Raw genomic sequence first — 22,970 nt, 5'->3', positions numbered from 1 at the left:
GCTTTTCTGGACATTACTCTGCACTGCATCTACCACATACCTGTTTCCTGAAATTGCAAATCCTACCACATTATTTTTATTTCATTTTAATGATATTTTGAGCACATACTAGTAATAGGAACTGTGGTTGTTAATATTACCATTTTTGTATTTAGTCTATGCATTGTGGTTTTCTGTTTTAATTACAGTCTTCAAAAGAGCAAAAATTTTGTCTTTAGTCTCCTGTATTTCATCATGGCAGCCAGAATATGAATAATAAATTTTACATCTATGAAGTGCTTCAAAAATTACAGAGCCCTCTCTTATACATTATTTGCTCACCAAAGCTCTATAAGTTTAGATATTATTAATTCCGTTTCACTGATAAGAAAATGCTAGCTCTGGCACATTAAGAGACTTATCCAAGGTCACATGCTAGCAAGGGCTTGCACACAGGCCTTCTGACACTGGGTCCCTTCTATTTTCCACCCCATTCCTCACGCTCCCTGTATCTGCACCCTTCATGAGATGGTCTATAAACAGGAACTTAATAGCTGTTCTTAATTAAAAGATTTGTTTTTATAATTATTCATATTTGCTCTGGATTAACTCTGTGTGGGAGACTTTTCCCCATATTAACTACTTAATACAATGGGAAACTGACTCATTTGTAAATAGTCTACTGCTAAATTAGAGAAACACTTCTGTGTCCTTTCAGGTTCTGATGTCAAAGAAGACAAATAAATTCACTGTAGCTCAAGGGAGAATTCCTGCTGTCTTCCTAATACAATGTAGTTTTAAAAGCCTCAATGGTTTTCAGCCATCTTCTCCAGTGAGGGAGAAAGGGTATTAAAATGTAATACAGTGAGGGCTTTTTCTGCCTGTCCCTAAAGCTCATCAAGTGCTGGGCTTGCTAGTGGTTTATAGGGACCCATTGTGGCAGGCAGACTAAAAAGATCAGAAACCAGCCCCGAACTTCCAACTCTACCCATAATTATATCCTTGATACTTACCATATTCATAAGCTTCTGGCATATTACTCTCAGCTCTGAAAAGACCCCCTGTGTAAGGGAGGGAGGGAGTGCTGTTAAAGGCTACCGTCCATACTTTGATGTCATGATCAATTACTGTCACTTAGCTATTAGACCCCTGATCACATATAAATAGGTTAAAATTTGTTTTGCTTATGTTTTTCTCAAGTACAGGAAATTATATATTTGATGCCATTTCTAGGTTTCATATATGAGGTCTAAATTTTTATTGGCTTGCCTGCTTAAAACCCTTTAATAGATCCCACGGCACTTGGTTTACAACCCAGACCCTTCGCCAGGCCTACAAGCCTATGCACGATCCAGCCCTTGCCTAGTCCTGTCTCAGGCCCAGTCTCATGGGCTGCTCCCACTCAATCCCAATACTTAGCAGCATCCACTTTAATCAGTCCCTAAAACTGCCTCAAGACCATAATACTAGTTCTTGCCTATGCCAAGAACATTCTTCCCACTTTACCCTTGCCCTGTCTGGCCACACACATGTACATTGGCTCCCTTTACATGTATGTAAAGGCTGCTTCTCTGGGTTCCAAACTCAGATTAAAAGCATCTCCTCAAGTAGTTCTCCCGTACTAGTCTCTATCACGGCATACTGTTTATTTCATTCTTACCATAACTGTAATCATTGGTTGGTCAGTTGGTTGGTTCATTAGTTTACCAGCCGCCCTCTCTGTAGAGCAGGGGCTTCTCTAACTTGTTCTTTACCATATCTCTGGGACCTAACACGGTGCCTGGCACACAGTAGGTACACAATAAATCTCTGTTGCTGTCACGGGATATTGATGGTGCTATAGGTATAAAATTCCCTCTCACTCTAAACAAAATTGTTAGTACTTCTCAGAAAATCTTTTTTACTAGTAAAATAAATATTTTTACTACTTTAAAAAAAAAATCACCTATTATAAATTAGCCCTTAGGTTGAACATTTAGTGTAGGAGTATAAAGTAGGTGAAAAAGTAAAGTATTAAGCTTTACGTAGAGAGTGGTGGTAAACCTGGGTAAAGACAAGCATCAGCAATTCACTGACATGGGGAAAGCAACTGATGGGGGGGTAACTAAACTAAAAGTGATATTGGGAAATAATTTTTTTTTTAATTTTAATGTTCTCTGATCTCTTCCACTTTGTATTAGTTTGCTAGGGCCGCTATAACAAAATAACACAGACTGTGCATCTTAGACAACAGAAATTTATTTTCTCATTGTTCTGGAGACTGGAAGTCCAAGACCAACGTGCCAGTAGGGCTGATTTCTCCTGACATCTCCCTCCCTGGCCCACAGATGGCCACCTTCTTGCCTTGTTCTCACGTGGCCTTTTCTCTGTGCACAGACATCCCTAGTTCTCTTCCTCTTCTTATAAGGACACCAGTCATGTTGGCTTAGGGCCCCATTTTACTTTAATTACCTCTTCAAAAACCCTACCTCCAAATATAGTCACATTCTGGGGTACTAGGGCTTAGGGCTTCCACACATGAATTTGGGGGAAGACACAATTCAATCCATGACCCACTTCAACACTAAATCCACCAAATTGTATGCCTTTAATATTTCTAATGTGTAGGCTAAAACTTGACCCTTTTCAGTAAAGGTTGATTTGGAAAATGTAAATGTATTGCAACCTGTTGAAAGAAAAAAAATTATTACCTACACTCACTGAAAGTGTCTCTTATTTATGAGTTTTCATTTGCTTGTTAACCCTGCTCCTTTTCTTCTGTAAAATGTTTAGGAGTTTCAGTTATAAAACTAGACTTCTGGGGTGCCTGGGTGGCTCAGTCAGTTAAGCATCTGCCTTCAGCTCAGGTCAGGATCCCAGGGTCCTGGGATAGAGCCACGTGTCAGGCTCCCTGCTCAGTGGGGAGTCTGCTTCTCCCTCTCCCTTTGCCCCTCCCCCCTGCTTGTGTGCTTGCTCTCTTCCTCCCTCTCTCTCAAATAAATAAATAAAATCTTTTTAAAAAATTTAAAACTAGACTTCTGAAAAAGCTATTTCCTTAGGATTCTAGAAATATGAATGTCACATGTCCAGTGCACATATCTGCATTGGCTGCATTGTACCCACAGAGGTTTACTCAGCATACTCAGATGAGAAATTGATTTTAAGATGAGTTCATTTCTCTGTGATAGATTCTAATACATTTTAAGTTTCCATGGAAAACAAGAGAGACACTACCAGTCTGATGAGGTTATTGGTGAAAATTAGCTAGTGTAGTACCAGACACATGGAAATAACACAATATTCATTCCTCGCTTGATTTTGAATAGGATTAAAGGCATACAATAAATATTTTAAAATCTCATACCGTAAAACCTGTTCACTATAATATGGTAGAAAAAAAAATGATAGCTCATGGATGTTCACAATATGGTTAAATGGATAAACTTCAGAATATGCTTTCTCCAAATGTGCTAAAATAAAGAACTTAGTGTGGGGCCTGTTCTCATATGTTGCTTGATACAATGATATATTGTGTGAAAAGGATATTTGGTGACAAATTAATGGCAATGTGCAGCTTTGGAGAAAGAAGAGAAGGCTGTCTCCGTTAGCTGACTCTTCCCTTTGTTTAGGATATCGGAGATGTCAAGTCCACCTAGAGCTTCTGTAAAACCCTTCACTGATTCAACTAACTGGGCTTTCTTCTTTTTGGTATACCCTAGAATACTAGCCAGTAACTAATCGTATGTTCTTGAGCAAAAACTAATTTATAGATGAGGAGATGATGGTGCAAAAATGCTTACACCATTAGAGGTAAAGTAGGGACGCCTGGGTGGCGCAGTCGGTTAAGCATCCAACTCTTGGTTCTGCTCAGGTCATGATCTCCGGGTGGTGAGATCGAACCCTGCATGGAGCTCTGTGCTCAGCACTGTGTCTGCTTCAGATTCTTTTCCACTCTGCTCCTCCCCCCGCTCACTTGCTCTCTCTCATTCTCTCTCTCTCTAAAATAAATAAATAAAATATTTGGAAAAAAAAAAAGAGAGGTAAAAGTAAAAAGAATACTTCCATAGTCTCACCGTGTGCCCTGGCACTGCTCTAAACACTATATAATAATCCTCCTGAGAGCAGGAGGTATGTGATCACTGTATCCCCTGTATTAATAGGTGAGAGAAATGAAGCACAGAGAGGTTATGTGATTTCTCCAAAGTCACACAGCTAGTACCTAAGAGGGTTAAGCTGTGAATTCAGAAATGATCCAGTCCCACCTCACACCCACCCTTAGATAACATTCCCACCTGTATTCATCCCTAAGAGTAAGCATTTCTTCTGAATGGGAGCTTACCTTTTTTAGATACCATCTGCTTTCCTAATCTTTAAAAGAACAACAATAAAATGTGAATCAAAGAGAATTTGCCATGAATGCAGGTGGGGAAGATCTGATGTAGATAAATATGAAAGAGTATAATGACATTTCTATGAACTTTAGCACCTAGAAAGAGCAGATAAGAAATCCACATGCAGCAATTGAGTGTATCTTGATTTTCACTCTGCCAAATGTGAATAACTCTGTTCGATTTTAGACAGCATGGCTAGTGTTAAAGTGCTGTGTTTTATCTGTTCCCTTCTGATTTTCTCAGTGCTGAGGATGCATGCAGAGCCAAGAAGGATACAGAAGATGTGGGCCAAAGTCCATGACACTGCAAGCCAAAGAGAGCTAACCTGTATTTGTTCTTTTGTCCCACTAACGCTTAAGCACATCCTGCTGTGTTCCAAGCACTGTGTTAAACATTCAAGATCTAATGGTGAAAAGATTGAACCATTCTTCCCTCAAAAAAGCTACAGTCTAGTAAAGGAGAAAGACAAGTGAAAAGGCAATTAAAATGGGAAGGGTACCAGGTGCAGGAAGGGCAGACAGTGCAGAGTGCCGAGGAGCAACAAACCCAAATTTAGAGGTCAGAGGCGAAGGTGGAAAATGGTCGCTAAAGCCAACAGCAGGATGAAGAGGAATGGGCCAAGTGAAAGTGGGTGGAGGAGGCAGAGAGATTGTTCAGAGCAGAGAGAAAATGTGGAACTTCTCCTTGAAGAACTCAACTGGGGAAGGATGCTAGAGTACCGGGAGCTTAAGGATGAAGCTAGATTATGCAGGACTTCCTAAGTCTTAGGTAGGAGTTTGAAAAATGAGAACCCATTGAAGGATTCTATGCATGTTACAGCCAAATTCATTTTTTAAAAGATCATTGACTACAGCATGCAAAATGAATCGGAAGGAAGAATAAGTCTAAAATGAGAGGAACCTGTTGAGAGGGCTGTATGCTAATTCCAGATAAGATGACAGTGGCCTGGAGCACATCAGTGACCCTTGGAATAGAAGGAAACAGAGGAATTTGTGAGTTTGAAGAAGGTAGAATGCATGGCCTTGGTGTTATAACATAGTGAGTAGGTAAAGTCAGGGTCTCGATAAAGGAGTTTGAAGGCATCCCTACAGAGACACCATTGTCATGGCCAATTTTATTACTATTATCCAGGAAGATTGCCACTTCATGATTTCCTGTCTTTTCCTTTCAAACCAGTCATTCAAGAGTCAACAGTTGAAGCTCTAAGAGTGAGTTCATTTCCCTCCCCATTCTTCAGTCCCATAAAATCACGTCCTGGGCCCCAGAATCACTTTGCTCCTTTCCATCCTGACTCTCTTCTGCTCACTGACTCCTGAAGGCCTGAACAAGGCTCCATTGCCAGAGCATTTTGCTCTCCACCTACTGCAAAAGGTAGGAAATAACCTGATAGGGTAATCCTCCGCTTCAGTGCAACTAGGAATGCCTTCCCAGGCAGTAATCCTCCTCTTCGCTGCTTGCTAATAGAAGAGTGGTACAGGAGGCCTAATGACCTTAAAAATAAACCTCTACTGATAAAATTCTGTTCACCCATTCAGACAAACAGAAAAATATTACGAGAAAACATGAAAGTATTTCTGCTGCCCTTTGGACCACATTATTATTTGGTTGACTGTCCCACCTGGGAAGTCATAACAGGCTTACAGAGAAACCAAAGAAATGTGAACACACCCTAGGTTCCCAGAAATCTTTGCTAAATCACAATTTAGTAAGCCCGACCTCAGCCGAGGCCACTTGAGCTGTCTAGAATGCCATTTTGAAATCACTAGCAACACACACTGGCCATGCATTGAAGGTAGAAAGTGGAGAGCTTTCAAAATAATAGATTTCCCTGCTCTGAAATGCAGGCTTCACAGCAGCCACTTTTTAATTCATCATGGTCTTGTAGCAAGATTACTGATTATAAAGTCTTGAAATGAATAGCCAGAGATGGAGAAAGTGTTGGAATCGGTATTTCTTTAATGATTTAGGGATTATTGGCCATTCATTTTCAACTATTTGTAATTGAAGTCTTGAAATAATGGAATTTATCAGAGGCATGCCTCATTCAACCTTGGATAATGTGAACATACTGAAATGGCACATGTGGACTCATAAATCGTGTGCATGCACAAAGGGGTAATGTATCACTCCACCCCTCATTCAGTCAGGGCTGGGGGAGGAAAGGCATGGAAGGATGAGTTATAGCTTACTAGACACGATCCCATAACTTCACGTCTTACATCTCCAAGAGGCTTTTCTTTATGTACCTTTACATTATTTATACTTGCTGGTCATTCATGATAAAAGATACTTTTTATCATGAGGTTTTTTTATCAAGTTTTTTATTATTTATTTATCAAAACACTCACAAATGTTTTTGACAAAGTCACTTTCTGACGAACGGATCATTGCCCTGGGCTTAGAGCAATGGGCCCTGTTGTCTACACAAACTGTGCTGAATTAGACATATTATTTCTAATACCAGTGAGAAATGATAAACATATTAAAATCAAATTAAATTGTTTCTTTGTGGAGTAGTTTTAAGTTTAAAGTGAAAAGAGTGTAACTTTTTTTTTCTTATTAAAGCTGTAACAAGAAATTCAGTTATTATTTTTAACCACTACAGAGGGCAGACATTGCGTTCTAGAGACAAACTTCTGCTTTAAAGCATCAGTTCTCCAGAACCAACTCCTTTTGCTGTTACAGTTATTTTCTTACTCCAAGTCTTTTGTATGCTGACTGAAATCTCAATCTGTGGGGATTGGTACCACACATATGTGAGCCTGGAAATCTAGAATTTTCTGTGTTAAGGAATGTTTATAAAATATCATACATGCTATATGAATATCAGTTAAACACTCATATTATTTCCTGTATATGGTTTGCATTTGGGGTTTATTTCATGTGTTTAGATTTTCCATTTTATTTTCAAGATCTTCTAGATCCTTGCCACTCAAGGTTTTCCTTAGACCAGCAGTATCAATGTATCTTGGAAGCTTCCTTACGACTGCAGATTCTCAGGTTCTGCCCCGCCCCCCCCCACAAACTACCCTGTCACCCCCAACTACAGATGAGAAACTACATCTTTTACAAGATCCCTAGGTGATAAGTATATACACTAAAGTTTAAGAAGCCCTACTCTGCCTGGTTGTTGGATGGGAGATGACATTTTGAAGGAGACATGATTCATTAATGAATCTGAGCAGGTTACTTAAGAGGCAAAATTATAAGAATTAACTGACTTTTGAGCACTTAATGTGTTCTAGGCATCATACTAACTTGATGTGTTTTACATGCATTATCTCATGTGGGCAAAAGGGAAGAGAAGACTTTTTCTGAGGATGGAAAAGTGACTTAGTAAATGTAGATATTCAGGAATATTCCAGGTAGTTATTGTAGTCCAGAGAAAAGAGCTAAATCTAGAGTGGAAGTATTCAGGATGGGAACAGGTATAGTTTACATACTTGAGGAGTATAGACTGGAGCAGAGAAGATGGAGACAGGAGTGTTTTATGAATGACCAAAACAAAAAAAGTTACAGTAATGGATTCAGCCAGCCAGTGAAAAGCTATTTGGAAGTGACATAGCCAATATTCTGGAAACACATAATGATTTTCACTCATCTTCTCACTTTAGAACAAATGTTAAAAGACTATGTTGCATATTTACTTTATATTTTAATACACATATAAATAATATAAGTGTATATTACTCTATACAGATTCAATTCTTTGCAATGGACAATTCTTACAACCTTAATATTGGCATAGAAGTGTTTTACTTTCAGTGTATAATCATGAGTATTGAATTTTTTTCTGTAAGAAACAGGCTTAAGAATAACAGGTAGGAACTATAAACGGAGGAGAATATATTTAGGGATGAGAGAAACTAGTTTCTAATCTTGATTCTGACCCAATACTTACCGTAATAACTGATAAACCAAACTATAATCAACTAGTCTGTTAACAGGACTGATGTTACTGTTATGTTTCATAGAATTCTTTTAATGGCATGCAAAACTCTGTCTTGAGTGAAGAACGTTCTGAAAATTGGGAAATTTGAAATGCTTCTATTTGCTTTAATTTTTTAAGGGCTCAGATCATTCTTATTCTAGTATGAACAATTTCTATAATTATATGAGACAAGAAACAATTCCCATTAATGTCATTAGAAGCCACTGCTGTAATTCCATTTTTCTAGAAGTAAATATAAAATGGCAAGTTACCTGAGTAGTAATATTATAGATAACAATTTGTATTAGTTATCTGTTGCTACATGACAAATTATCCAATAACTTAGCATCTTAAAGGAACAAATGTTTATTATCCCACAGTGGGTCAGGAATCCAGCTAGGTGCCTGTGGCTCAAGGATTTTCATGAAGTTGCCATTAAGCTGTTGGCTGGGGCTGCTATCTTATCTAAAGGCTCTACCTTTGAGCTTTCATTCACAAGGTTATTATTGGCTAGCTTCAGTTCCTTATCACATGGGTCTTTCCACAGGCTGCCTTATAACATGGCAGCTAGCTTCCCATAGAGCAAGGAATCCAAATGAGCTCAAGAGAGAGAAACCATACTCAAGATGGAAACCATGGCCTTTTTTATAGCCTAATGTTGGAAGTGACATTCCATTACTTCTGCTGTATTCTATTTATTAAAACCTAGCCAGTAAGCCCAGCCCGTACCAAAGGAAGAGGATTACACACAAATGTGAATACCAGGCGGTGGTGATCACTGCAGGCTGACCACAATTGTTGTGTTGTTGGTGGTGGTGGTGGTGGTGGTGGTGTTACATAGGGTTCATGCTGGGCGTAGAACCCAATGTGGGGCTCTAACTCACAACTCTGAGTTCAAGACCTGAGCTGAGATCAAAGATTGGACGCTTAACGGACTGAGCCACCCCGGCACCCCACAATTGGCGGGGGTGGGGGAGTTGTGTCTTGCTCCCATGTTTTCTGATATTTAAATAAAAATGTTACAGGCAATAAAATTAAAGAGAAAATATTCTTTTATCAGATATGTTGATGAGAAAAGTCACTGTTCTTTGGAGTTTTCTTAGTAAGACATTGAATCAACTGAAGACAGGATTTATTAATGAAACTTCCTGGCCACATAGTAGATCATGTCATGAATCCAAGTCTGAGATCATTAACCTAACAGGGGTTTGTATAGCTTTCAAATTTTGGCACCAAAAAATTGAAATAGCAAACCCCCCTGGCAGTGATAGGAACACATCAGTCTTTCTCATTGCCTAACAGTCTCCTTCTTGCTCTGTTCTCAACAGTATGCTTGAGAGTTCAAACCGGCTTGATGAAGAACACAGGCTGATCGCCAGGTACGCGGCAAGACTGGCGGCAGAGTCCACTTCCTCGGTAAGTCGTTTGAGTGAGAGGCTGTCATTCATGTTCACTGTTACCCTGACAGTCGGTGCTGACGGCAGGGCTGAGGAGGTGTTACTAGATGGCCTGCAGGACGCACACACAAGCCTTCCACTGCTTCCATTTGTCCCCCTCCAGCTTTGGTTCTGGTACAGCAGAAATCGTAGCTTCAGATACGCGGTTACAACAGTGCAGCACCAGCCCAGCCCCCGATTTCTCTGGATAATTCCTGATCACTTAATAAAAAGAGCAAAGCGATGACTCAGATCCACAACTAGCTCAGATAAGTTTCTACTTTTATCAGTATGTAATAGATAAGAGAAACAAATAATTACATCATGAAATCAGAGGGAAAACCGGGATCACAGGTCAAAGCTGCCATCTGCCAGACTTAACTACAGGAAGCCATTTAGGACATAAAACCTAGGACCTCAAATCTCTTCGTTAGCAACACAGATCATTTCTTTGTTCAAAGAAATGTTAATTAAAAAATCATAGAAAAACTTTATGAAAGCCAGACATTTTACCAAGCTTAACCTTTCCTACAGTCATGTATCTGGACATTAAAAAGCAGGCTGAGGTTTTCCATGTCTTTGTGGGCTTAGTTAATCAGAGCCAATTTTAAAAGCTTGGCATTCTTTAGTGGAAAGATTGTGATTTTTTTTAATTTGTTTAAAAACCAATTGAGGAATTTCTACAATGTACTGTAGAGCAAGGAAAGCAAGGGGCAGGGAACCATACATAATCTGATCCTGCTTTTATAAAACAATGACAAATTAAACCTTCATTAAATAAATACACCCTTAAATATATACATATATTGCATGTAAATACATATGTAAACATAATACGTATGTAAAAGTTGACTCTCATTTGGAAATCTGAAAATCAGTCCATCCTTGTCATAAAAAATTCTCTTACAATTATAAGAAATGTTCATATTGTGTAAAAGAACTCATTTAATAAAATAGTACTTTGATTTTACAACAAAAAATACACATATAAATATACATATGTATATATGTATATACATATATAATCATATACCTTACTTTTATGTATATGTGTATTTAGTCAGGTTAATTTGTATATATATTTATATATATAATTGGTTAAGATTAATTGGTGTGTATGTGTGCATATATATATATGTATATATATACACACACACGCACATATGTATGTATATGTATGGCGAAAGCTATGACTGCATATACACCAGTTGCTAAAGCCAGCTGCATGACCAGGACTGATGGTATGGCATGAATGTGGAGGAAGGATGTATATATCCATCAATGTAAAATTACCTATATGAATAAAGAAATGCTATAAGTATGTTGATCAAAAGAAAAGAAAATCCTAGTAACTATGAGTTTAAAACTATGAAATTTTTAATTGTGCATTACAGTGACTGAACAGTAATTCTAGAGAGGTGTCTCAACAGGGAATTATTTTTTACACCCACCTATATTGAGAGAACCATTGCAATAGGGACAGCACAGCAAGAACGAAATAGATCCCCAAAATTTCAAGTCAGAAAGCTCCAAAACAGGGGCTCCTGGGTAGCTCAGTCAGTTGGGCATCAGACTCTTGATTTTGGCTCAGATCATGATCTCAGGGTCATGAGATTGAGCCCTGCATTGGGCTCCATGCTCAGCAGGGAGTCTGCCTGAAGATTCTCTCTCCCTCTCCCTCTGCCCCTCCCTGTACTCTCTTTCTCAAATAAATAAATAACTCTTTAGAAAGGGGGGGGGACGCCTGGGTGGCGCAGTTGGTTAAGCATCCAACTCTTGATTTCCACTCAGGTCATGATCTCAGGGTCATGAGATCGACCCCCACATTGGGCTCTGTGCACAGAATTCTCTCTCTCCCTCTCTCCCTCTCCCTCTGCCCCTCCCCACCCCTCTCTCTCTCTTTCTCACTCTCTCTCAAATAAATAAAACTCTTTTTAAAAAAAATAAAAGTAAAACATAATTAAAAAAAGAAAGCTACAAAACTATTTTTTCTGTGTTTTGTGTATTTGCCTGCCAAAGAATTCCATTCTGCTTTTCTTTGCAGAGGTGTCCTCCAGATTCATAGAGAAGTTGGTCCTTAGGAGATGAATGGCAATCTCATGTATTTGCTTTTCTTGCTTTGATAGAAATAATTTTTTCTTTCACGTCTGCCTATCTCACGATCCCGGTCTTCTCGAGCACAGGCAGTTTCCCTTTCCAATGTTAAATAGTCAACCACACGTTGGTTTTACAGCAGCCGACTCAGCAGCGGAGTGCTCCTGACATCTCCTTCACCATTGATGCAAACAAGCAGCAGAGGCAGCTGATCGCAGAGCTAGAAAACAAGAACAGGTAAGGCTTTTTAGACACGCTGGCTGTTTTGATCAGTGTGTGCTCACTGAAAGCTTGTAGTTAATGCTTTAAAATATCCAGGTGTTTCAGCTGTGTGCCTCTTTAAAGGATGACATCTTTCGTTGGTGATGTGGGCTTCCGAGAAACGGGTCTTTAGATTTTAGATTTTCGAAAGCTTCATGAGACAATATATATATATATACAGTTCTGAGATCTCAGTGCAATCAATGCTTTCTCTCTAGACAGCCTCATTTCCCTTGTACCGACATGCTTGCTTTCGTTAAGGAGCTGGCTCATGCAGAGACACATGGAAGGCTCTTCGGGGAGGGTCCTTATAAGGACCCCAGCCGAAAGAGGAATTTGGACTGACACCACGGGCCCCCAGTTGCTCAAGCCAAACACGTAGAGGCCCAGTCCATTGGCAGGCTTTTCTTTATTCAACGCAGACTGATTTGCAGCTGACCATCACAACATATCCCAAACTGCCCACTCCATTTCCACCATTACCACCATCCCAATCCAGCACTGTATAAAACACAAGTCATATCAGGTTATTTTCTGTTCAAAACCTTCTGATGGGTTTCTGTCACACTTTGACTAAAACCCACCCCTCTTACCATGGTCTGCAAGGTCTGACCGGGACTGATTCCTGCCTACCTTTCCAACCTCAGCAAACCCTGCTCGTTACCCTCCTCCTTACTTCTTTCTTTATAGCCTCTGCACTCATTGCTCTGTCATCGTAGAGAGCTCTTCCTTACGGTCTCTGCATGGATGGGCCCTTCTCATTATTCAGGTCTCTGCTCACGAGGCCTAGCTAATCTTGCCATGACCTCCTACACCAGGAACCGCTCTCTATCACAGCTCCGTGTGTGTGTGTGTGTGTGTGAGAGAGAGAGAGAGAGAGAGAGAGAGAGACATCACTATCGGAAACAATAGCATCTGTGTTTGCTTCCTTGAGTATTGTCTGTCTTCCTTGACTGAAGTGGAAGTTCTTTGAGAACAGAGGCCGTGCCACATGGCCCCTGGGTTCTAGAACCATGGTTAGAACGTTGTAGAAGCTCAGTAAATAGATACTGAGCGAGAAAATAATAAATAGTGGAATTAGATCTCAAACTCAATACTGAGTAAGTCCAACATGGGAGCAACTTGTATGTTCTATATTTCTTAGAAGAGCACCAAAACATCTTACCCCTGAATCCCATTCTTAGACACTGATGTAACTTCTGAGATCAAATTGAATAGAGGACAAGGTTGGGATCATTGTTTCATGCCTATAGAGTTTGACCTGAGAATTTGGATATAAATGGTCAAAGTATTTTTTTTAAAGTTCTATGGAGAGGGGCACCTGGGTGGCTCAGTTGGTTAAGCGTCTGCCTTCAGCTCAGGTCATGATCCCAGGGTCCTGGCATCAAGTCCCTCAGCAGGGAGGCTGCTTCTCCCTCTCCTGCTCCCCCTGCTTCTGCTCTCTCTCTCTCTGTCAAATAAATAAATAAAATCTTAAAAAAAAAAAAGTTCTGTGGACAAAAATTTAAAGGAAGATACAAACTTGGTTGGCACATTTCCATGTTCTTAGAAGGAAAGATAGACTAAAGTGAAAACTCCCAAGCTCACAAATATCTTATCTTGGTTGTAGTGTTCACCTGCTCTCCCACCTCTCCAGAGCACTATTTTCCTTTCCAATCCTCTGCTTCCACTGAGCATGAGGAGAAATCAGAACTTCCCTTAAGGAAATACCCCAGGCAAGAATATCTGCCTCCATGTGGGATTCTAGAATCAGCAAGAAGCACCATGAATGTCCTCATGGCCCGGGCTGTCCTGTGCTACCACTCTTACTGCTTGTTTCCAAGATGTTTCTGGATAACAATATCAGAGAGAGAAGTTCATCCGGTCCCTTAGTCCTTTCATGGCCCATAGAGTTCCCCACCCCATGCCTGAAGAGCATCTAGTCCATCCGGAACACATTTCTCTAAACCAGTGGCCTCATGCCCTCCAAAGACCCCAGAACCACGTCCCAGAAACTTATCCAGGTCCCACTGCTGCACCATGGGAATTCACCCCAGGGATCCCATGGTCTCCCAGGTGACAATTAACCCACTAATCAGATCTCTGAGCTTCAGGAGAGGATAGAGTTCCTCACTTCACTTTATGACTACCCTAGGTAGTGGACATTTCAGCAGTAATCTTAGAAGATAATGCTTCCTCATAGCACATTTGGAGGAGCCAGTTGGGATTGGTATTAGGAGTAGCAGGACTCTTTATATTGTGATGCGGAAGTCACAGCCTGCATGGGCTAGACCTGTCAGAGCAAGTACCAAAGATGGAGGGAGTCGGATATATACAAGCTTTGGAGCCAAGCAGCCTGAGTTTAAATCACCTCTGCCACCTATTTGTTATTGAACTTGGGTGAGTCATTTAACTGGCCTGTGCTTTGATTTCCTTATTCGTGAAACAGATAATAGCAATACCCACATATAAAATAATTTGTATGAGGATTAAGTAAAATAAGATGAAAGAAGAGAGCATTTTTCCTGGGTAGAGACTAAGTACTCAATGCTCTTTACATATCTTACCATTATTTTCCTTATCAGAGCTGCTTCTCTCTTTTTCTTCCTTAGGCTAAATGCTGCATCATGGTTCTGTCCTTGGAACCAACAAGGAGAACTAGTGGGAGTCGTAGAATATCAGGATGGTAGCCCTGGAGGAGATCTTTGAAATCCCAGCTTACTGATTTTCAGGCTGAGCTCTGTGGGACCCGGGGGCTCTGTCGAGGTGCCTGAAGAGCGGGGAGGAAGGGCTTGCAGCTCAGGGCCCACCCTTTCTTTCACCAGAGCAGCTCCCTTTTAACCATTTGATGTATTGAATTCCCATAGAAAATTTCTCTTAAAGAAAGGTTTCCACCATGGAACACCAAGGGGGACAGAAAAAGGTGGGAAACCACTGAATTTTAGTTCAATCTTCTCACTGTACCTGCGAGAGGTGTAGTGACTGATAATTAGCTTCTTAACTCTGGTGTGTTTATGAAGCAGGCAGTTGTAAATCAGCCTTTCAGATGGAAAGCCATCCCCCTTGCTCACCAAGTTCACCTTCCATTCCTTGGTGCTTTGTTCTTATTGTCTGTCTCTTGTGCATTTTGCTGGATGGGAGACTGACCCCTCCCCCAAGAATACGTGACTTGTAACCTTGTTTAATGGCTTCTAACTCACTTAGGGATAATTTGCCTTGCACAGGTCACCTATCCTTTATGGCCGGCCTAATGTTCACCTCAGTGCGGGGTAGCCGGGACTCCAACATCAATAATAGACTGACACATCTCACCCCGGACAGAGGTCACGCCAATAGCACTCTTCTGTCACACACTCAATTACAGTGAATCCTTTTAAAAGCACTTTCCTTCAAAGGCTACCCTCATCGAGATCCATTGTTAAGGCCGAAAATGTTAAGAAAAAGAAAAAGAATTTTGCCTAACGGGGGCCTTCTCAGATAAATCCAGCGAGAGGAATCTCATTCCTGCTGAGAGAATGGGGTTATTTAGTTTTATGAAATGAACACCATTTATCCTTATTTTCCCTCCAAGCACCTCTAACTTGGTAGCTGCAAGTACTTTTCATGGTGTCACACTGTGATCATCAATAATCGGAAGATACATTTTTTGCTCGGCAGCAGTGCACTTTTCAAAGTTGAACACATTACCACAGCATTATATTACTTAGTAGAGAGATCATTAGGTCCTGGCGAGCACTCTCAGCTTGAAGGCTCCAGCGACACGCGCAGAGTCTGGACGCGCTTGCGCTGAGACCAGCCTTCCCTTCCCCATCAGTGCCCAGCTCCCCGCAGCCAGTAGCTCCTAAACACCGCTGGTGCGCATGCTCCTGCTCCTGCTCCTGAAGACGGGATGACCCCGCCCAGATGTGAGTATCCGGGATCCCCTGGAAGGTGACTGACCCTAGTTTCTTACCTTCTTCCTCTCTCCCAAGAGAAATCTTACAGGAGATCCAGAGGCTGCGGCTAGAGCATGAACAAGCCTCTCAGCCCACCCCAGAGAAGGCGCAGCAAAACCCCACTCTGCTGGCCGAGCTCCGGCTCCTCAGGTAAGAGAGGGAGCCCCAGGCCTCTTGGGGCGTGCAAGTGACGGGGATCTTCAAAAAGTCCAACAGCGTCTAGCCAGAAAACAGTCCTCAGCCACCCGAGCTGCTGACATACATATGTGTGCTTTTTCTTTTTTAATAGCACGTTCCTAATTGCTGGTATTTGGGGGGTTTCAAGGAGATGCTGTTTATATTTTATTCTTTCATTTGCCACAGAGAAGGGGAAACAGTGCTTTTTAGAAACAAAATCTCTCACTGAAAAAAAAGGGGGGGTGAATTCAACTCTTCCTTGTTATTTGCACTGCCGACAACGTGTTTATGATACAAGTGATCAACAAAACAAATACATGAACAGCTAAATAAACATCACAGGTTTGTACACTTAAAAATTTACCTATAAGCCATAAAAAGGAGTCTGATTTTCTCTGAATCTTGGTCTGTAATAGCTTTACATGCTTAAAAAACAGACTTCAGAGCTTCTTGCTCTGCAAATGAATTAAAACACCTGGTGTTGTCTAGTCTGGCACCAGAAAACACTGAGATGGAAAGGACCCTAGAAGGTCATCTGGTTCCACCCCTGAATTTCAGTGCACTTCTCAGCGTCAGAAAGGTGGAGAGCAGCCGAGGACCTCAGCGCCTCCCACTGTGCCCAGGTGCGAAAGGGTGGGTGCTGAGGGCTGCCCGCCAGGCCGGCTTAGCACCATGCCTTGACTAGGGCACATACTCAAACCTGTTTGTGTAGCAAACAACACAAGCATAAATTCAAAGCCATTGCCTCATAGAAATGTCATATTTCACGAGGCACCTGGAGTTAGCAAGTATGACATTCTTTCCATCTTCCAGTTTGGGTGTATGCAAAATTCTGAGGCATACTTTTTATAGGAAGTACAGATGCCTCTTCTCCGAAACCCTTGTCAGAATTAGAGTGCCGTTTACTTCTTCCATACAAAACAACTACATTAAGCAGGTTCTGTATGGCTGTGTGTGGATTTTACCACGGATGTGTCTGGGGGTTCCATCCCAGCCCTGCTCTTCAGACATGTTAACATCCGGGCACCGCAGGCTACAGGCTCTGCTGCTCCCAGCGAGGCTCCACGCTCGCTCTTCCCAGGCTCGTGCACCTGGCTAGATGGCAGGCCCACCCAAGGCATGAGTTATAGAAGGGAGATCTATGGAAGCTGCAACCTGGGGGAGCTGCTTGATGTGAAGAGATCATGTCATACTTTGAAATAACAAAATAATTTAATGGAAGAATCAGAAATTCTTCCTTTTCAAATGGTAGAATCTCTGGTCCTACCTTCAGGGAGATGTGTTAGGAATCCTTGCACATCCTACTACACCATCTCCCAGAAGGGATGAACATGGGAAGAAGGAAAAGTGATATTTCATATCATCATCCTCAAAGGCATATAAAAGTAAATGCCTGCTTGAAAGAATCTTTGCCTAATAGGATTATGTAGGCCCTCCGGGCTCACAAGTTGCAAGTCTAACATAGAAAGAAATATAACTGAATAAACCAACTTAGAGTAATCATTCATCTACACATCAAGGTATCTTGTCTCTGTCTGGAATGTTCATTATACCTCTTCCGTTGATTGCCCCATTCTCTGTTGGAGGCATGATGACTAGGAATTTTTCATAAATGTTTTCATCAGATCCCCTCCTTAGCATTTGCTTTCAAAAGTCTTTGGTTCCATTTGGATGATGCAGTCTGAGAAGGCACCTTGATGTGCCTGGGTCACTGATGATAGTTTTCCAACTGATATTTCTTCCCTCCTTGACATTACTATCTTGAAAAAGACTGACAATTCTAACCACCCTCCTGGCCCTGCCTTGTGGGCCCTCCCATAGACCCAGCCAAGCCCAAACCTATGCTAAGGAGTCTGGCTCTGTGAGAAACTTCAGTATTTTGGGGGCTCACTGTCAGCCGATGGCCCATACCTGAGGTCAGAGGCCTGAGGCCTGAGACACCTGAATCCCAACAGATTTGTTTGCCTGCCTCCATATTCTACATGTTACTTCTACCTGGATATTTCTCAAGATGCTGATAAGCCACTTAGTCCATACTAAGCACTTTCACAATTTGGGGATTTCAGAGAAACCCTGACATCCCAGGTTAAGAGAGCTCCTTTGGGTATTCTAACTTTTATTCTTTAGACATTTTGGACTCCAAAACAATGGCCTCTTGCAGTTACTTTGGCCTTAGTTCACACTGAGGGGTGGCCATGTGAAGCTGCCATGGGAACTCTTTGGTAGAGATCTTCTCCCTCCATTGCAGCCTGCCTGGGTCTCTTATTGAGAAACCAAAAGGAGAAATTTCTTTCAGCTGGGGAACAGGTGAGGGGACAAAGGAACAGAGCTCTGCTTTTCATGAACACATAGTTTATTTTTATCTTAAGAGCACTATGACCTTTCTAAATAATCACATGTCCATTTGCACATTAGCCACAAGAAAGCTGCAAGCCAGGTTTGCAACCCAGATCTGGCAACTAAATGGGATCAAATGATGGACATTTCTGTGTGCTAATCTGACACTTCCTATGCACTAAGCTCTATATACACTGTCCCAGGTAATTGCTGTAACAAAGCCGGGAGATGGACACTATTATTATACTCTTTGTATAGATATGGAAACTGAGATTCACAGAAGCTAAATAATTTGCCCAAGATCCCGCACAGTGAGTAACACAGGTGGATTCCATCTCCTCTTCTTGGGTCTTAATTATCTCCTGCTGGTCTGTTATTACTCAGTTGATTCCTGGACTCTGGTCCATCTACACTGCTTTCAGATTTATCTTTCCTCATTTTATCATTCATTTAGTTCATTCAGCAAATATTTCTAAAATGTAGTATGCCTAGAATTGAGTTGAGAAAGATACTGTCCTGGTCTTGCAGAATGTGTGGTCCAGTAGGAAAATGACATAAATCAAATAACTGCACAAATAAGAAGATAATTATAAACTGAGATAAGTGCTATAAGGAATCTTACTTTTAAATAGAGACATAATTATCAAACCTGCCCTTCACTGCAGTCAGAAAAGAGTACCATGAAGAAGGCTTGTTTGAGTTGAAGTATGAAAGATGAATACATAGGAAATGGGGATTAAGGGTAGCAGAGGGGCTAGAACAGCTGATGAAGGGTCCCCTGGAAGAGAGAGACCAGATGTGCAATGACCAAATGGCAGGAGCGAATCTGGCACTTTTTTAGGAACTGAAAGATCGGTAGGCCTAGAATGCAGTGAATGAAGGGGTGTACGGTAAGAGATGGAGCTGAAGATGTAGGTAGGGGTAGACCATGATGCTGTGTGGCCTCACAGACCATCTTGAGGATATTGCTGTTAATCCTAGAACAGGGAGCCATGAAGGATGATAGTTACATATCAAGCCAATACAGTGAGTTAGATTGTAAAGTCAGACTCACATGAATCAGAGATCTTACTCCAGTATTGAGTTTTACTAATAACTTCAAGAATAGAGGCAATCAAGAGGCACAGATGAAGCAGAGAAAGGTCTGGAATATTCCATATGGTCCCTGAGGTCTTTCCCTTCTACAGTTGGGTAGAGTTTTTGAGGGAAATTTTGCAAGTTTATCTACCGAGCCTTCCTTAAACTTCCACCACCATTTGGAACTGGGCATCTTCTTTGGTATCACCATATACAGCAATTCGTTCCAATTTTTATTGTATGCTCACCATCATTGTTTTGAACTTATTTATTTCTCCTCTCTCCTCCTCTTTCACCCAAGGATAAAAACCGTATCCTACTCATTATTTTATTTACAGTGTCTTAAAACAAAAGTGCTGAATGGATGTTTGTGGGATGAATGGATAAGCTGCAAAACTTGAAGGGATAGCTATAGAAGTGTGTTAGCAAAGACAATACTATCTTGTAAGATAAAGAAAATATTTATTAAAACTGTGAAGCGGGCGCCTGGGTGGCTCAGTCTTTAAGCGTCTGCCTTCAGCTCAGGTCATGATCCCAGGGTCCTGGGATCGAGTCCCACATCAGGCTCCCTGCTCGGCGGGAAGCCTGCTTCTCCCTCTTCCACTCCCCCTGCTTGTGTTCCTGCTCTCGCTATCTCTCTATCTCTCTGTCAAATAAATAAATTTAAAAAAAAAAAAACTGTGAAGCAACTAACTTCACACTACAAATCTCACAGGGGAAAAAAGTATAATTTCCATGTCTATACCTTCCCCAAAAAATAAGCATTTTATTTTATACCCCCAAAATTACATTATTTTCAATGTATATAAAATTATTCTTGAAGAAAACTTGCTAATATAAGGTGACTTTTTTGTTCTATTAATTAAAAATGAAAGTGTAATCGCTGCTGCAAGTCTGTAGTTTCCAGAGTTGAATTTAATAGACAAGTTTAATTTCTTAATTATTTTTGGGAAACAACATAAAGTTGAGTACTTTTTGTTTTACCACAAAGTGATATATTTTTAAAACTACCGTTGTCTCTTTTCACCGTGGTTTCATGAATGACAGTATATTTTTTAACTTTTTACTTTGAAACAATGTTAAGCCTACAAAAGAGTTGTAAGAATATCACAATGAATGTCCTTCTATACTTCACCTAGAGATTGCAAACATTTTACCACATCCTTCTCTATCTCCCTCTATATGTTAATATATAACAATTACATACACATTTTTGATGAGTCATTTGAGAGTAAGTTGCAGACATCATAACCCTTTACCCCTAAGTACTCTGTGTATGTTTCCTAGGTAAAAATGTATTCTCTTATATAACCATGGCACCATCATCATATTCAGGCAAGTTAATATTGATGTTTATTATTATCTAATAGACAATCTGTATTAAAATTTTGCCTGTTGTCCCAACATTGTCCTAAGAGAAAGCGGGGTTGGTTTTTCTTTTTTTAAGATTTATTTATTTAGTTGAGAGAGAGCACGAGTGGGAGGGGCAGAAGAGGAGGGAGAGAGAGAATCTCAAGCAGACTCCCCCCTGAGTGCAGAGCCCAATGTGGGGCTCGATCCCAGGACACTGAAACCAAGAGTCAGACCCTTAACCAACTGCGCCAACCAGATACCCCAAGTGAAAGTAGGTTTTAACACACATGCAAAATTAGAAATAATCCAGCAGAATCTCCGAATAAAAGGCATTCCTTTAGAGATGTAATACATTAAGCTCTATGAAAATAAAATCACTACTTAGTCCTTGTTTTCTTGTTCCTACTTGGAACCATAGAAGCTACACCACAAATTTGTTAATCAGACCCACATTTGGTAGCCGCTTAGAGAGGAGATTAAATAAACACTTATAGAGAAGATTAAATAAAGACATTATTAAGTGAATTTTTAAAAAAAATTGAATTCAATCAAATGCATGAAAGAGTAGATGTCAGGGGCACCTGGGTGGCTCAGTCGGTTAAGCGTCTGCCTTCTGCTCAGGTCATGATCTCAGGGTCCTGGGATAGAGCCCCACATCGGGCTCTCTGCTCAGTGGGGAGTCTGCTTCTCCTTCTCCCTCTGTGCTCTCTCTCTCTTGCTCTCTCTCAGATGAGTAAATAAATAAAATCTTTAAAAAAAGAAAGATTTGTTTTGAAAGATTACTACTATAAGAAAAAAGTACAGGGGCACCTGGATGGCTCATTTGGTTAAGCGTCTCCCTTCGGCTCAGGTCATGATCCTAGGGTCCTGGGATCAAGTCCCGCATCGGGCTCCCTGCTCACGAAGAGCCTGCTTCTCCCTCTCCCTCTGCCTGCCGCTCTGCCTACTTGTGTTCTCTCTCTATCTCTCTGTCAAATAAATAAATAAAATCTTTAAAAAAAAAAAAAGAAAGAAGTACAAATAAGTGTTTTTTAATGTTGATTAATTCTGAATTAATACCAGTTAACATTCTCTCATAGTTTTTAGATGCCTTTCTTAGTATTTCTTATCTACAATATTGGAATTTTACTGCAACCCTCTTCACAAAGTGCTCCTCTGACCAAAAATCCAAAAATTACAGAGCAATATCTGGAAGAGAACTGGAAATACATCAGAAACATTCTCTATCCTTCTACCAAGCCCTGTCGTGGGTATATTTGGAACATGATGTGCAGACAAGGTCAAAGATAAAACAGCTAGTGGATTTGTCATTGAAGAATATTTTTGAATGGAGCAAGGCTTTCAAAATTAGAATGTTGCAGCCCTGGAAGACAAAGGCTAAAATAAGTTACCATTAAAGTCTATACAATCATGGTGTTCCTTGTCCTTTGGGACTCAGAAAAGAGGAAATTGTAAAGAAAATCAAAGGAAGGAATGCTCTGAGAGTAAGTCTTAAGTGGCAATAAAAGCCAAAAATACAAATATATCCAAAAAGAGTTGAGACGTGTTTATAAATTTTAAATTCATAAATCATTAGAGAAAGCCTGTATCAAAGCAAATTAGAAATGTTTCATTAATATCCATAACCTGTCCTCCCACAAAATATCTTTCAATTGGATGAGTCATTGACCTATGTCAGCATGACATTTTTATATTGTCAGTTTTTCATTCAGAGTCTCTGCTCTAGCTCCACTTAATACTGTGCCTATGCCACTGAGACTGGGCATATCCATTCGTACATTAGCCCATGGTTAAAGCATCCACACATTTTTAAAATATAAGTTCCACTATCTCAAACTCAGACAAAAGCCTTTGGGACAAGGGAAAAACTTGTATGTATTATTCACTAATGATCATGAAATAACAGATTTGAAATTGACTTGAAAAATATACATAGACGTCAGAAATGTGAACCATTCATATTCTTCCCCATACTGTTTCATTTGTTTTCTCTCTTTCAAAGGTATATTTGGTACCTCTTAGTGTCAATATAAATGATAGA

At 40.5% G+C, this 22,970-nt stretch overlaps 1 protein-coding gene across 21 annotated transcripts in view; it reads left to right on the top strand.

The window, feature by feature from the left end:
• DTNA (dystrobrevin alpha) overlaps nt 1-22,970 on the top strand; it is a 344,311-nt gene that overhangs the window by 293,141 nt on the left and 28,200 nt on the right. For 20 of the 21 annotated variants that reach the window (XM_032421475.1, XM_032421479.1, XM_032421484.1 and 17 more), the window contains 3 exons: nt 9,609-9,696; nt 11,950-12,047; nt 16,022-16,135. In XM_032421475.1, the coding sequence (XP_032277366.1) occupies nt 9,609-9,696; nt 11,950-12,047; nt 16,022-16,135 (300 nt within the window). The remainder of the gene's footprint in view (nt 1-9,608; nt 9,697-11,949; nt 12,048-16,021; nt 16,136-22,970) is intronic. The other variant, XM_032421478.1, reaches the window with a different exon arrangement.

Source organism: Phoca vitulina, unplaced genomic scaffold (assembly GCF_004348235.1).
Source record: "Phoca vitulina isolate PV1807 unplaced genomic scaffold, GSC_HSeal_1.0 scaffold24, whole genome shotgun sequence".
Lineage (NCBI taxonomy): Eukaryota > Metazoa > Chordata > Mammalia > Carnivora > Phocidae > Phoca > Phoca vitulina.
The sequence above is the reverse complement of the archived record's forward strand: the minus strand, read 5'-3'. Positions and strand labels throughout refer to the sequence as shown.